Genomic DNA, 16,994 nt, shown 5'->3' with positions numbered 1-16,994 from the left:
CATACATATATATACTCTCATTTCATTATGGCTTGCGGGATAAAATGCCTTTTTTTTTTGACATGAGAGAATGCAAATAGGTGTGTGGGTTGATGACAGACATTTTGACTTGTCAGAGCATTTAAAGCTCAGGTGTGAATAATCGCATGGCACTTTGAATAGAAGCTGACGGTTTTCTGCTATGTGATGCTAGAGAAAGTGTAAGTAAAGGATGTCACATGCTTCTCTCAGTGGGTGTAATGGAGAGCGCATAGGTGGCCATTTTTTTTAGGCCTCAGTCTGCACATTAAAATGGCTGACGCATACTGGGATGCCTAACTTCTACGGGGTGTCCAAACTTTTTTCAGCTAAGTCTGCATACAGAAAAATCCAAGAATGTGAGTGGGCCACTTTTTCTATTTTAAAGGGCACTTATTATGCTTTTTCCATTTTTCTGACCTATAAATGTAGTTAGAATGTTGTATTCTCATGTTAAAAGATGCCAAGGTGTCAAGTAGTGAGGCTTGCACATTTGGAAGTGAGCCCTGAAAGAAATTTGGGATGGCTCACGTCGCTCAGTTTCAGAGGGCGTTGCAAAACTGTTCCTTTGTGATGTCACAGAGGAGCGGGCTGTAGGTGCGATACGATTTCTGCCCTCCCCCAATCTCAATCAATGAATGTGAAATATCCACCAAATTGTTGCTGAAGCCAGAAACAGTGTGCTCTCACCGGGAAAGGTGCATTAATGTCTTACACCAGTTATTTTCAACCACTGTGCCGCGGCACACTAGTGTGCCATGAAAAATCATCCGGTGTGCCGTGAGGAATTATCCATTATCAGTTTTTTTAGTTAACATTTATGTATCATTTTCTGCAAATATTATGTCATTGTCTATTGTCCGTGGTGTAAAGTCTGGCAGAGCAATTAAATATTAGTGATGCCCGTGAGGTGGTTAGCGGTGTACCGCAAAATATTTCCAATGTAAAAAACGTACCGTGGCTCAAAAAAGGTTGAAAAAAAACTGTCTTACACGCTGTGCGTCCACGGAGGTGGAGAGAACCTCAGTGCTCACTGTCTGGAACACTACCAATGTTCCAAGATTGTACTCAGTTAGTAAACACAGCACCCTCATGTCTGGCTTCTGATCTCCACGGCACCAGCGGCGCCTGTGAGAAAGTGTGTCCGACAATGAGTGCTCCTCCTCGGGCAGGTGAGGTAGGTGGAGCACCAGCAGTGCCTACTCTTTGAGTTCATACACAATAAGTCAGGGCTCTCCAAATACTTTAATCATTTATTAGCAACTCGTAAGCCCAAAAAATTTGAAAGAGTTGTTCGCAATAGTAGTTTGGGAGTGTGACCAATCACATTGGAGTGGGTGTGTCCGGAGGCGGGGCGTGGGTGGAATGAATTAAAACAAACGTGTTGGGAGGAGCACACATCAAAGGAAATACAGCTGGAATAGGTGAAGATTCTGGAAGATCTAGAAGTTTTTTTGTGCGGGTTATTGTGTGTAGGTGCTCTATAGGAGTCTACAACTCAATACAAAGGGTTGATAAATGAGAATAATAATAGGTCCTGATGCTAAAAAGATGCTAAAAATACCGTCATTATATTGTATGCTAAGCTATCTGGACAAAACATCCACATCTTAGTTTGGGGACGCTGCCATCGTACCGTGTCGTTACATGTATGGTGTACATTTTATGCTAAGTATTTATATATTGTCACTGAAACAGTTCTTTCAAAATAAAGCAAAGAATAATGCAAAGAATTACATAATTTAAGAATGTGTTAATGTGCTACTGTAATAATAATAGCAACAATAACTTATTTATTTTATCCATATAATATGTTATGGGGGCGGCACGGCGGTCGAGTGGACAGCTCGGAGACCAGGGTTCAATTCCACCCTCGGCCATCTCTGTGTGGCGTTTGCATGTTCTCCCCGTGCATGCGTGTGTTTTCTCCGGTTACTCCGGTTTCCTCCCACATTCCAAAAACATGCTAGGTTAATTAGCCACTCCAAATTGTCCATAGGTATGAATGTGAGTGTGAATGGTTGTTTGTCTGTATGTGTCCTGTGATTGGTTGGCGACCAGTCCAGGGTGTACCCCGCCTCTCGCCCGAAGACAGCTGGGATAGGCTCCAGCACCCCTGTGACCCTTGTGAGGAAAAGTGGTAGAAAATGAATGAATGAATATGTTATGGACCGATGAAAAACACTTTTCACTGATATCGGCCAATAACGATCGGTCGGCGCACCTCTAACTGAAACAGAAAACACAACGCTAAACCTCGAACTTCATTATATTTCCATTCAAAACGAATTTGCTCTCTTCTGATTTAGCCTCTATTTTGATTTTACAGCGGCTCGTTTTGGCAGAAAAAAAAATCACATAATTGCACCCTCTACTTGTTGATAAGTGATACAATGGTGAAGTCGTCAACTTCAACACATTTTTAATGATCAAAAAATTAATAGATTTCTTCCCTATGCTTGCTAATCATCAGAAGTGTTTCAGGAGCTCTTCCTGCCGTGTTGCTTTGCCGCTCAATCATTCTTCACCTACACCAGCTTCCAGCTCCATTCTTGTCTCCTGTAACTACCGCAACACATTTGGCTGACTGATGGGCCCAGAAGGCATTGTTGTTGTAGCTCACGCTCGCTTGTCACGGCTGATACACATACAAGATACAACTGATGTGTTGATGTGATGTGACGGATGGGCTTCTGTGTTCAGGTGATCATGGTGACAGGCGACCACCCGATAACGGCCAAGGCCATCGCTAAAGGAGTGGGCATCATCTCAGAGGGCAACGAGACGGTAGAGGACATTGCTGAAAGACTCAACATCCCTCTCAGCCAAGTTAATCCCAGGTGTGTGTGTCAAAGGTGGACAGTACAAAAAAAAAAAAAACACATTATCTGGTCGCTCAGCCTTGACTGTGTTGTCCCACAGGGACGCCAAGGCTTGTGTGGTTCACGGCTCTGACCTCAAGCACATGAGCTCTGAGTACCTAGACGACCTGTTGAAGAACCACACCGAGATTGTGTTTGCTCGCACGTCACCTCAGCAGAAGCTCATCATCGTGGAGGGCTGCCAGAGACAGGTCAGTAGACAACCTGGGTGTGCAAAGGTCACACACAAAAATATTTCTGTAACTCTCACCCGCTGTACTCCTCACCCGCTTCACGCAAAAGGGTCAAAATTTGTCAAAACAAGCACCCCGACTGTGTTGCCTGGGATATTATCGTTCTGACAAATCCACCACATGGTGGTGCTTTTATTAAACCCCAAAATGTGACACACCCACTCCCACCTACCCCCATTAGTTGTATTGACTTGGAATTTCTCAAACGTGTGTGTTGTTCGCAATAGTAGTTTGGGAGTGTGGTCAGTCACATTGGAGTGGGCGTGTCCGGAGGCGGGGCGTGGGTGGAATGAATTAAAACAAACCATGTTGGGAGGAGCACACATCCACAGCTGGAATAGGTGCAGATTCTGGAAGATCTAGAATCAAGAGAGAGAAAAAAATGGTTTTTGCGTGGGTTATTGTGTGTAGGTGCTCTATAGGAGTCTACAACTCAATACCAAAGGTCGATAAATGAGAATAATAATAGGTCCTGATGCTAAAGAGATGCTAAAAATAATACATTGCCGGTCATTATATTGTATACTAAGCTATAGTATACATACAAATATACAAATATATACAAATACAAATATACAATATACAAATATTGCAAATTTCCCCACTGAGGGATGAATAAAGGCATATCTTATCTTATCTTATCTATCTGGACAAAACATCCACATCTTAGTTTGGGGACGCCGCCATCTTACCGTGTCGTTACATGTATGGTGTACATTTTATGCCAAGTATTAATATATTGTCACAAATCCACCACATGGTGGTGCTTTTATTAAACACACCCACTCCCACCTACCCACATTAGTTGTATTGACTTGGAATTTCTGACACATGTGTGTTGTTCACAATAGTAGTTTGGGAGTGTGACCAGTCACATTGGAATGGGCGTGGGTGGAATGAATTAAAACAAACCATGTTGGGAGGAGCAAGAGAGAAAAAGAGGGTTTTTTGTGGGTTATTGTGTGTAGGTGCTCTATAGGAGTCTACAACTCAATACAAAGGGTCGATAAATGAGAATAATAATAGGTCCTGATGCTAAAGAGATAAAAATAAATACAGTGAAAATAATACAGTGCCGGTCATTATATTGTATACTAAGCTATAGTATACATACAAATATACAAATATATACAAATACAAATATACAAATATTGCAAATTTCCCCACTGAGGGACGAATAAATACATATCTTATCTTATCTTATCTTATCTTATCTATCTGGACAAAACATCCACATCTTAGTTTGGGGATGCTGCCATCTTACCATGTTGTTACATGTATGGTGTACATTTTATGCCAAGTATTTATATATTGTCACTGAAATAGTTCTTTCTTTTCGTACTGACTTGGAATTTCTCAAACGTGTGTGTGTGTCACTGCAATTTAAAGCTAGATGTAGTTTTATTGAGTATGTGTTACTAAAATAGATATACAGCAGTGATATATTTGCTTGTGTGTGTGTCCATTGCTTATCTGTATGATTAACAGTGAGTCAATTTTGATATTTAAATGAATGCGCCCAATGCATTTGCACACTTTCCCATACAGCGGAGGTCACTCTACAATTCCCCCTCCACTTGCTCTTTTCTTGCGCTGTGTGACTGAACGATTACAACTCAATTCCATTCCTCATTTAATCTCCCCAGAGCTGCTTTTCAAAAGACGTTATTAAGGGGAAAGGAAGGAAAGTGTGGAGCGTCGAGCTTAAATCACGACACTTATCTCACTCTTCTTGACACTTTTTCTTTGTCTGCCCCTTTCCCGTGGGTTGCAGGGGGCCATTGTGGCCGTGACGGGCGATGGCGTCAACGATTCACCCGCTCTGAAGAAGGCCGACATCGGGGTCGCCATGGGGATTGCCGGCTCTGACGTGTCCAAGCAGGCGGCGGACATGATCCTGCTGGATGACAACTTTGCCTCCATTGTCACGGGTGTAGAGGAGGGTGAGTGATGGCTTGTGACAGCCTGTATTATAATAATAATAATAATAATAATAATAATAATAATAATAATACATTTTATTTGTATAGCGCTTTTCAAAATACTCAAAGACACTTTAAAGAAGAATGGAGTTGAATAAAAGCAAGTAAACAGAGTAAAAGATACATTAAAATACAACATTCATTCGTTAATACACAGTTACAAAATTGAGTTGCTGGTGATCTAGAGCGCCACCTCGGCCACCTGCCAGGTTCGCACCTCCTACCTGCCCGACGAGTTCCCTCCCGTAGTATCCCTCTCCCAGTTGGGTAAATACGTGGCCGACTTAGTAAAGGGGCAGGGGCACAGCAGTCAGGTATAAAAAGTTAGACATTAAAAATAGATTTAAAGAGGTGGGTTTTTAGTTGTTTTTTGAAATTGGGAATGTCAAGGCAAGCACAGAGTGAATGGGGCAAAGAGTTCCAGAAGGTGGGGGCAGCAATGGAGAAGGCTGTCTCCCCAGGTTTGGAGCTTGGATAGACTTACTATCCACTGAAGAGGAATCAACACAAAGCCAATAATGTCTCCATAGTTGGCAAACAATGTTCCCCCTAATTTGATCATTGATAATTTGATCTGACAGTAACAACATCAAAAAATGAATAGTAAACGACTACAGAGCCACCATCCACCAATAGGAAACTGGAGTTTGTTTTTAAAAGCTAAATGTTTGTGCACCCCGCACATTAGCACTCAATGAGGTCATCAAATTTTATCAGTATGAATTCTACATGGTATCTGCATTTGGTACCATTCTTTCATTTTCTACCGCTTATCGTCACAAGGGTCACGGGGGTGCTGGATCCCAGCTGTCTTCAAGAGGCAGGATACCCCCTGGACTGGTGGCCAGCCAATCACAGGGCACATATAGACAAACAACCATTCACACTCACATTCATACCTATGGACAATTTGGAGTGGCCAATTAACCTAGCATGTTTTTGGAATGTGGGAGAAAACCGGAGTACCCGGAGAAAACCCACGCATGCACGGGATTGAACTCGGGTTTCCTAGCTGTGAGGTCAGCACGCTAACCACTCAACCACCTTGCAGCCCTAGAGTGGGTCATTGATTTAAAAAAATGAATACAGTGGTGACTTGGTTAGTGTCATTAATCCATACCAGAAAGTCCGACTCAAACCAAAACGAATTCTAACCAAAGAAAATTTTCCCATGGAAAGTCATGTAAATCCAATGAATCTGTTCCATACATCCCAATATTTATAATTTTACATGCAGAAAATGATTAAAAAATAAATGTCTGCAAAAAAAAAGATAAATTGACGGACAATTTGAAGTGGCCAATTAACCTAGCATGTTTTTGGAATGTGGGAGGAAACCGGAGTACCCGGAGAAAACCCACACATGCACGGGGAGAACATGCAAACTCCACACAGAGATCGCGGAGGGTGGGATTGAACTCGGGTCTCCTAGTTGTGAGGTCTGCGCGCTAACCACTCGACCGCTTTGCAGCATTTGGTACCAAATATGAAAAATACAGTTTAGTAGATACGTGGAAGTTAGATGGTGCGTTCAAGTATTGTTGAACAAAGTAGGATAAGCCGATGCTCATATTCCACATGAAAAACTGGCGGGTTTCTGACTGTATATAATTTTTTCTGATAAAATAATGGTCCATATTTTCAAAATCGATAACCATTTAAGTAAAAGTTGCCGTTTTTTTTATTTTTATCATTGCACCTGAACGTTTCCCGCAGCCTTACAGCAGACAGGTATCGGTCCCCGGGCCCGGCGGTTGTGTTTACTTTGTATAGAATTGGCCCTTGCCAAGGCATATTGTCATAGTAAATGGTAACTGTATGCAGGGACATTTAAATGCGACAGTTTTAGCTTTTGCTTGAGTAAACTGTGCATCTGGGTCCCAACTGGCCATGCTTATTAAGGTTAATGACTTTTTTTTCACAAGTGAAATCAGTATATGTATTTATCTATAAAAATGGATCCCAGATGGCAGCATGATGTCTTGCATGAGTACAGAGCTTGCATATTTATGATCAGGCCCATGCACCGAGGGGACTTTATACTGTATAAACAACAATATGAACAGCTTTGAAAGGAAAACGGCAGAGGCTTTCCACAGGAGAATGCTGTTTAATCTAAAGTGGCGGCGGCTAATAAAGTCAGTCACTCTGGAGGCAGACTGTGCATTTTCAATTTACCTTCAGCATTTAATGCCGGCAAAGAAGGAGAAAATCCAGACTCCCCCACTTTATAGCGATGACTGTTATCCCACGCTGCACACGCTGTGATATCACGACACATACTACATACTGTGCCACCCATGCTTCTGTCACCCTCTTCACCAGGTCGTCTTATTTTTGACAACCTGAAGAAGTCCATCGCCTACACGCTGACCAGCAACATCCCGGAGATATCGCCCTTCCTCCTCTTCATCATCGCCAGCGTTCCCCTCCCTCTAGGAACCGTGACCATCCTTTGTATCGACCTGGGAACTGACATGGTGAGTCCACGAGAAGCCAGGCTAACATTAAGATCACCAAATGACTTCATAGAGAGGATTTCAAATCACTTTGAACCGATTCAATTTACAACAGCGCCACTGGAGGCCACAGAGAACATTTGTCTTGATTTCATTGGGTTCTGTTTCACAACACTATCTCTGTGGAACCTTTGTTAGCACTTGCATATGTCCTTTCATGCTTCCGACTTCCTTCTGGATATGCCTCACGTCTGACACCTTGAGCCTGGCTAACTTCCTGATAGCCTCACTAACTCCGAGGTACCCAGGATAAAACTTGCTGCTAGCCTGGCTGACTGCCTTTTATTATATATTTTTTTGCCTGGCTAATTTCCTGGTAGCCTCGCTAACATCTCAGTCGCCTGTCTATAACTTTAATGTAGCCTGGCTAGCCGTGGCTAAAACTTCCTGCTAGCCCGGCTAACTTCCTGGTAGCCTCGCTAACTCTGGGTTATACCTTCTGACGCAAGTTGTGTTTTTACACGACACAAAAGATAGACTTCATGAGTATTTTTTATTTATTTATATGTAAATTCATCATCACAAACAGTAGCATAAACACTGGAAAACAGCTTCTGGTGTCAAAATAAACTTCAGCTTTAAAAAAATAAAATAAAAAGCTTTACAGACCCCGCATTATGTAACAGAGACGATAGATGACGAACAATTACCGTATTTTCTGGACTATAAGTCGCACTTTTCAAAAATGCATAATTAACTAGAAAAAAACATACATAAGTCGCACTGGAGTATAAGTCGCATTTGTGTATATATATATATATATGTATATTTATATATATATATGTGTGTGTGTGTGTGTGTGTGTGTGTGTGTGTGTGTATGTATGTATGTATGTATGTATGTATGTATGTATGTATGTGTATATATGTATATATGTATGTATGTATGACACAAGTTGCACTGGAGTACAAGTCACATTTTTTGTTGGTAAAAAACAGACATTACATCCTCTTGGAAGGCAAGTTGTAACAATAAAAGAATAGAGAACAGGCTAAATAGGTGTAAGATATGCTAACACAATGCTTATTCAGCTACACCAAAAATAAACATGAACACAAAAGTTGTCCAGTGTTTATGTAACATAAACAGTTTTAAGTACACTAACTGTTTGGTTTTTTGGTTGGCAGTAAGAGTAGCCTCTGCTTTCTGTTTTTGGTTTGGAATGATTTCTGTGTTTGTAGCATTTGGATGTTGCTGCAAGTTTGTTTTTTTTTTAGGCAACCCGGCAATATTTCTTACCCTTTGATGGAGGTTAGCACTGTGCAGTCGGAAAAATGCCTTTAAAATTCAATGTTGAACCCAGTAATGTGGCATCCAGTGGGCCAATCCAAAAGCAATGCTAATTGCCTAATTTCAGTGACAAGAATCCGCGGCCCCCGAAGGTAAAAATGGAACAATGCTGTCAGTGAGATTAGCGCTCGGCTGTCCATTAGCTGGAGCGCAACAAAGAGTGTCTGACACTCACGTTCACATTTACAACCTTACTATGCCGCCATATTCAGATGCCAGTCTCTCTATTGTGCTTCTAGTGTCACCAACGTCAGGAGGACTTAAGTCATCATGATGAATGAAAAGAAACACACAATGCGATTAGTCCAAGTCCCAAGACGAGTACCAGGACCTCACTTGTGTTCTTTAGTTTGATTTCTTTCACACTTCAGACTTTTATTTAGAGTTCCGTAGCCACAAAAGCAGAAGTTTTCCTTGCGTGACAAACATAACAATCAGCTGTCAATTAGAAACAAATTCATACCAAACTTCTTCCTCTTGGAGTGACATCGGAAGTGACTTGTTTGTTTCTTCTCCGCAGCAGGACATTTGTTCTTGTTGAAAAATATTTGTTCAACCGCCTCAGATGAAAGTCATCTTGAGAGAAGGGATGACTGAAGTTTGAAACGCATCTAAATTGTGCACCTGGTTTGCATATAAAAAATTACAAAAAAACAGTGCCTTCAAAGTAAAACATCGGCGTGACAGTGAGAAGAGCTGGCGGAGCACACAGCGAGACATCTGCTTTGAAGAGTTGCACAGAGGAATGCTAAAATGTTCCATGCATTGCATGGAAACTAAGTGAGAGAGATGCTAGCAGGTTTTCATTTATAAGGAAACATATTTTCGGTCGCATAAACAGACGGTGGGGTTTGCCCCCCTTACTGATTTTTTAAAATTTTTGTCACACTTTAATATTTCAAATCATCAAACAAATATATAAAACAAATATATAAAAAATAAATATTCGTCAGTGTCAACACAATTGAACACAAAATGCAATTTCTAAATGAAACTTTTTATTATTGAAATCCAAACCTACAGTACATGGCCCTGTGTAAAAAAAAAGCAATTGCCTCCTAAATCTAATGGCTGTGATTGGGCCACCCTTGGCAGCAACAACTGCAATCAAGCATTTGCGGTAACCTGCAATGAGTCTCCTACAGGAATGTTTGCCCACTCATCTTTTCAGAATTGTTGTAATTCAGCCACATTGTCCACCATGATATGTCTTTTAAGGTCATGCCACAGAATATGAATAGGATTCAGGTCAGGATAAGCGGTAGAAAATGAATGAATGAATGAATGTATCTCTCCTGCTACATCTTATTTTCCTGCAGCGCAGGTGTGAATGAGGTGTGTTAATAATATGTTGCTGAGCAAGGCAGAACAGGTGGAGTCAAATAAATAATTATGATTAGTATGAAAGTCTGATTTTGTGTAGGGGCTGCATGGCGGGCGAGTGGTTAACGCATAGGCCACACAGCTCGAGTCCCGAGTTCAATTCCACATCTCTGTGTGGAGTTTGCATGTTCTCCCCGTTTTCTCCGGGGACTCTGGTTTCCACCCACATTCCAAAAACATGTTGGCGACTCCAAATTGTCCATAGGTATGAATGTGAGTGTGAATGGTTGTTTGTCTATATGTGCCCTGTGATTGCCTGGCCACCAGTCCAGGGTGTACCCCGTCTCTCGCCCGAAGACAGCTGGGATAGGCTCCAGCACCCCCGCGACCCTTGTGAGGATAAGCGATAGAAAATGAATGAATGAATGTATCTCTCCTGCTACATCTTATTCTCTTGCAGCGCAGGTGTGAATGAGGTGTGTTAATAATGTGTTGATGAGCAAGGCAGAACAGGTAGAGTCAAATCTATTTGGGGTGGCCTGCCACAAATAAATAATTATGATTAGTATGAAAGTCTGATTTTGTGTAGGGGCTGCATGGCAGTCGAGTGGTTAGCGCATAGGCCACACAGCTAGGAGACTGGAGTTCAATTCCACCCTCGGCCATCTCTGTGTGGAGTTTGCATGTTTCCTCCCACATTCCAAAAACATGCTGGTGACTCCAAATAGTCCATAGGTATGAATGGGAGTGTGAATGGTTGTTTGTCTATATGTGCCCTGTGATTGGCTGGCCACCAGTCCAGGGTGTACCCCGCCTCTCGCCTGAAGACAGCTGGGATAGGCTCTAGCACCTCTGTGACCCTCATGAGGATAAGCGGTAGAAAATGAATGAATTAATGATTTTGTGTAACTTTAGAAAATGGTCTTAATTCAACGTAACTTCAGTCCTTCCACTGCATACCTTTACGGTCTTGAGGTAAAGGTAAATTGCTGTTAACAATTTTTTTATATCTCCGTACAACCCCAGGCTCCAGGTTGCACCTCTGCTGAGGTTTAGCAGCGACAAGTGCCGTTTTATTTTTAGCAGCATGTGGTGGAAGATGCTGGGGCTGATCTGGCACGCTGGTGAAAACACTGTCCTGTACACTCAGACGCTTTGAGAGAATGTTTAAAAACAGCAGCATGTTGTCTCCCGGCTGCTTTGAGCAGAGTGCCAGCGCCACATCAGACTGGATTTGTTCACCACAGTGAATGTTTCTCCCTTAAATCCACCTTAAGTTAAATCCACCAGAGATTTCCTGCTCCGATTCCCACATATTGCCGTCCTGCCTGTTCGCAAAAAAACAGACAATATCAAGTCTTTATTATCCAGACCTTTTTTGCCCTTCTGTTTTACGAGTGAATTGAAGACCATCATCAGTCTCTCTTCCGTGTTTGCTTCTTCCCTGTTATCATCAGTCCCCCCCCACCCGCTCCTCCTTCCACAGTGATAAAATGACAAATGATATCAATGACATGTCTAGACCCGGCCTTTTGTCTGCTAGTTTTTTTTGTCCCGATGCTAAATAGATGCAATCTTTCTCATGGATTGGATAAGAGGGCTTAATCCTCTTCATCCTCCTCCTCCTCCTCCTCCTCCAGGTTCCTGCTATCTCGTTGGCCTATGAGACCGCAGAAAGCGACATCATGAAACGACAACCCAGGAACCCCAAAACGGACAAGCTTGTCAATGAACGACTCATCAGCATGGCCTACGGACAGATAGGTTTGTATGGAACACAGCTGTCAATCAATGGGACCTTATAATATTATAGGGAGTCAACTTGCATCTAGGCGGCACGGTGATTGAGTGGTTAGCGCGGCCATCTCTGTGTGGAGTTTGCATGTTCTCCCTGTGCATGCGTGGGTTTTCTCCGGGTACTCCGGTTTCCTCCCACATTCCAAAAACATGCTAGGTTAATTAGCGACTCCAAATTGTCCATAGGTATGAATGAGAGTGTGAATGGTTGTTTGTCTATATGTGCCCTGTGATTGGCTGGCCACCAGTCCAGGGTGTACCCTGCCTCTCACCCGAAGACAGCTGGGATAGGCTCCAGCAACCCCCCCCCTCCCCCGCGACCCTCGTGAGGAATAGCGGTAGAAAATGAATGAATGAATGAACTTGCATCTATTTTACAGTAGTCAGTGTACATCTTGTATCGCAGTGTAGAATTTCTAGCCACTGACAGAGTCAATACACAACACTACACAACAATGTGTAAATAGCAGGCAACACAAGTGAGTGCACATCATAGTGAACATGTGCAAATTGTGTCTTTGCTGTGTTTGGAGTCCTTGTGTGGAAAAACAGCCATGTGGCCCACTTTCTGCTTCACAGAGTCACAGTACATTTTGGAATTCATCTTTCGCCTCAATCACCTGCCGCTCTCCCAGTACTGGCAGCGCTCGTAACAGTATCACCCCCATGTCTGACTGTTGGGAATACGCAATTATCTATCTAGTCATTTGTGTTAACACCTATGTAGACAATAATTGCTGTGTGTTGACTCATTTTCAGTGGCTCGTATTGTCAGTACTGCAATACAAACTGGATACTGACTACTGTTATGTATTAAGGGTGTGTGTTGGCAAGAATCTGGCCATAGACATAGACTTTCTTTATTGTCATTGCACAATAACACAGCAGTTAAATAATAATAAATGATAAATAATAAATTATAAATAATAAATAATAATGTGGAGAATATATAGATTACATCAAATATGAACAACAATGTACAGCGTAAAGTTTTTACAAATAATTTAAATAATTTAGAATAAATAATAATTTAATGTTTCACGATACGATACTAGGCTCACGATACGATATATATATTTTTTATTCTTAATTTATTTCAGACATGCTATGTTACATTATTGTTTCTCACATATACACTTACAATGCAATACACTTACAATATCTATGTATGTATATATATATATATATATACGTATATATACATACATACATACACACACACACGTAACACCTCATTACTACACATGTTTGAAAAGGACCAGGAAGAAGCAAAGCTTATTAAATCCTACCTCTTCTCCACGCTATAGCAGTTACCAATTCAATAAGTGATTTTTTTCCACACATATAATCACAGAATCTTACATAAGACAAAACAACAAAAGAAGAGTGGGAACATCGGACACCCCAGCAAAACCCCAGGACATTGCCGAAGCACACCACCAACCCTGCCAGCCAACCCACCTGGCCCCGACACCCCTAGCCCCTGAGTGCACCCGTGCATCCCCACACACCCCGCTGCCCTCCAATAAGAAGCCATTTTGGCTGGACCCACAAGTATGTGTGATCCCTGGGCGGGCCTACATTTGGATGGGTTGTTTGTTTTGTTATTCAACAGACCTCTTCCTCGTGCAATGTGGTCTTCCACTAGCATGTGGTCAACGTGACATGCTAGTGACATATATGACGTATATCACGATACTGTTAACAAGGCCATATTTTTTTCTGTTTTTCTTGTAGTTAAAGATTATTTCCTGGAAAAACTGAATCACACCAGCAATATGCACTTACTAAACACATTTTTATTCCATTAGAACAGTATATTATGCTGTATCACAAACTTTCCTCTGTAAAAACTTAAAGTGTAGCATTTGGATAAATAAAGCTTTAACATCCAGCTTTAAATTTACAAAAAAAAACTAATAAATCAAATTATGTCTCAAGATCCTGCTCAAATGTTCACATTCTATTAGCTGTGAAAAAATGCAGAGTATACAGTCCCTGACTTATCCACCATCAGAACAGCATTTTTGTGGAACAAAGTAACTAACATCAGTAAAAAGTCCTTTTAGGATGCTTGAAATAACCATTATTTAACAAAATAGTCATATCAATTTGAAAAACAAAATACCTGCAATATCACAGTACTACTTTTATAGTATACAAAAGGACCTTGGCATTGCTTGCTAGCGGCAGGTCCTCATGGTGCCTCGCTAAGTGAACTCGCAGATTTGTCGTGTTTCCCGAATACTTTATTTCACATTTTACAAACGGCATGGGTTTTGTCAATTTCTGTAGAAATCCAAAATGTGTCCACACTTCAGCCTTGTACGCCGCAGGGGCCGCTGTTATGTGCTGGCATTCTGCCATGTTGAACTGTGTTTATGTGTGAGGACGTTTCACTCGTGAATCTCGTTCAACGTCCTTGTCTAATTGACTACTGAAAGTGCTGCCACCTAACGATCGGAGGTTTAAATTAAAATCAAAAATGAACCTTTGCCGTGTCTGCACTTGAATAAATACCATATAGAGTCAATGATAAATGCCTAAAAATATCCATATCATACTTATAGGTTATCACATGGTTTGTCTGGTATCAGGCCAGGTATCATGCCCCCAAGTGTCAGTATCAGCCCGAGACCGACTGATACTATTTAATCATGAGCTTATTATCACGTACTATTTAATCAAAAGACCATTTTGTTTCCAGAAAATGTTCAGTTTATTACATGTATTATATCTAAACAGTGTAAACACAACAATTGCAAAAATATTTCAACAATAATATTTTATCAACAGTCTTATCTTATCAATGTCTGACAATTAAAGTTCCATTAATCAAGTTAGGGTTTTTTGGTGACTGGAGAAGCACTAGGCACTAAGCACTCGTGTGCTGTTCTCTGATTGGTTGTTTCACGGGCACGATACCAGAGCAGCACGCTCTGAGTGGACAGCTACGGGGGCTGATACTAGACATGGTTAAACTCTATATTTTATCAGTATCACTGCCCTGGGCTTTGACACAGTATCATTTCGGCCTTTTCCCGTATCATTCATGGGTGGTTTCTAGGGTACAGGGCCAATTAATACAGTAGTATGTGATAATTTTTAATATCGATATAGTATCGTGGAACGAAGTATCGCGATATGTCACCAAAACTATATTTTCTCACACCCCTATTATGTATATGCATGTATACTTTGCACTGTATACCCTTGCTGAGGTACTCTGCACAGTTAAAATGTTTATTGAAATGTGAGGGCTTTGACTCTCTTATTGTTTATTCTGGCAGCAAACAAGGTGGACCTGAACTAATTGTACCCTCTTGGTTGCTCCCAAGTAGGAAATCCCATTACACCTCCATTGCTTTGAGACAAAGTGGCTAAACAACCCAACCTTGTTGATGTAAATATTAAATGTCACACCACTGACAAATTTCTTTCCAATCAAAAAGTGGTGAAATTGATTTTTCATGCCCATTCCCGGCGAGTTCCACACAGCTCTCCTCTTATTGTCCTGACATTTACAGCAAATAGAGAGCGACTATACTCCACTTAATCTTGCTCTCGTTTCCTGCTTGCAGCCCCCTTCAGTTGATGTCTTTTATCTCTCTGGCTTTACATGGCGTGCCAATAGTAAAAAAAAAAAAAAAATGAAAGGATGGCAACATTTCATAGGCTTTTAAATAGGTCAGAAGATGGCAGGACCCAGCTGGATGGCATACGGTTTCAAGATGAACACACGTCTCTTCCAAGAGGAGGCATACTGCAGGAGCTCGTCGTGTCACCAAAACCAGAAAGTATTACAGCATCTGTAGGTGATGTGATGGAGAGTGACATGCTGCAACAGAGGAGGTCTTAAATTCAGCTTGGCGCCAACGTCAGCCTCCATAAAAAGGGAGACAAACAATATTCTGCCCTCTCGGAGCAGTGTTAAAGTGTGTCAATGTAAAACACTGATCCGCTTTCACTTTGAACAACATCTAAATGAGAAGATTAATCGTGGTTACTTGAAATGGACGGAAAATAAAAAAGATTTTCGGTGCTTGGGAATTGTGGTTGAGTAGCAAGGTAGTCAGAAAACTCCTCTGTATTGGCATTGGGTGGTTGTCCCTCTTTTCAAGAAGGGTGACCGGAGGGTGTGTTTCCACTACGGGGGCATCAGACTCCTGAGTTTGTAGAGGAAGTTTGACTGTTGTCAAACCTTAGTGACAGGAAGTGTATTGGAGGTATTTTAGTATTGGAAAGTGAATGGGAATTTGCCCAACCTTTGGGCACTTGGAAAAGGCATGTTACCATGGTGACCGACGACGTGGTGTGGTGTGGTGCTGATGGAGTCGCGGTTGGTGGCACATCGGTTACGTGCCGGTTGTTTGCAATGCCAGCAGTAAGTTGAGCCTATTCTTAATGAACTGCCCTTTGTGACAGATTCTGTTAGATTCTGTCAGATTCTGCCATAGGAACACATCTCTGTTGTTAGCAGATGATGTGGTCCTGATGGTGTCATCAGGCTGTGAACTTCAGTGTTTACTGGGGCGGCTCGGAGCTCAGTGTGAAGCTTCTGGGATGAGACTCAGCATCTCCAAATGTGAGGCCATGGTTCTTAGCCGGAGAAGTGTGGAATTCACCCTTCGGATTGGGAATGAAGTATTTCCCCAGGTGGGCGAACTGAAGTGTCTCCAGATTTGGTTCATGAGTGAAGGAAGACTGCAGTGTGAATTTGGCGCAATGTTTGCATTGATAATACGACCGCTGTACCAGAGCAATAGTCATGAATTGGGGGTTGAGGCATGTAGTCCGGGTGCCTCTTGGTGTCTCACAACTGGCCTGGGAACGCCTCGGTGTCCCTTGGTGTCCCAGTGGAACTGGAAGAGGATGGATGTTATTCACTTTAGTGTAATTGGCTTAGTGTTCACACTGGAATTTTTGTAATTAACATTTTGGTTTGTAATA

At 41.8% G+C, this 16,994-nt stretch overlaps 1 protein-coding gene across 1 annotated transcript in view; it reads left to right on the top strand.

Moving 5' to 3' along the window:
* atp1a2a (ATPase Na+/K+ transporting subunit alpha 2a) overlaps positions 1 to 16,994 on the top strand; it is a 54,929-nt gene that overhangs the window by 27,909 nt on the left and 10,026 nt on the right. The window contains exons 15-19 of the mRNA XM_058067209.2: positions 2,722 to 2,858; positions 2,941 to 3,091; positions 4,908 to 5,076; positions 7,441 to 7,595; positions 11,888 to 12,011. Coding sequence (XP_057923192.2) covers positions 2,722 to 2,858; positions 2,941 to 3,091; positions 4,908 to 5,076; positions 7,441 to 7,595; positions 11,888 to 12,011 — 736 coding nt within the window. The remainder of the gene's footprint in view (positions 1 to 2,721; positions 2,859 to 2,940; positions 3,092 to 4,907; positions 5,077 to 7,440; positions 7,596 to 11,887; positions 12,012 to 16,994) is intronic.

The sequence above is a fragment of the Doryrhamphus excisus genome, linkage group LG11, assembly GCF_037039965.1.
Source record: "Doryrhamphus excisus strain RoL-2023G ecotype Guam linkage group LG11, RoL_Dexc_Guam_v1.1, whole genome shotgun sequence".
NCBI lineage: Eukaryota > Metazoa > Chordata > Actinopteri > Syngnathiformes > Syngnathidae > Doryrhamphus > Doryrhamphus excisus.
The sequence above is the reverse complement of the archived record's forward strand: the minus strand, read 5'-3'. Positions and strand labels throughout refer to the sequence as shown.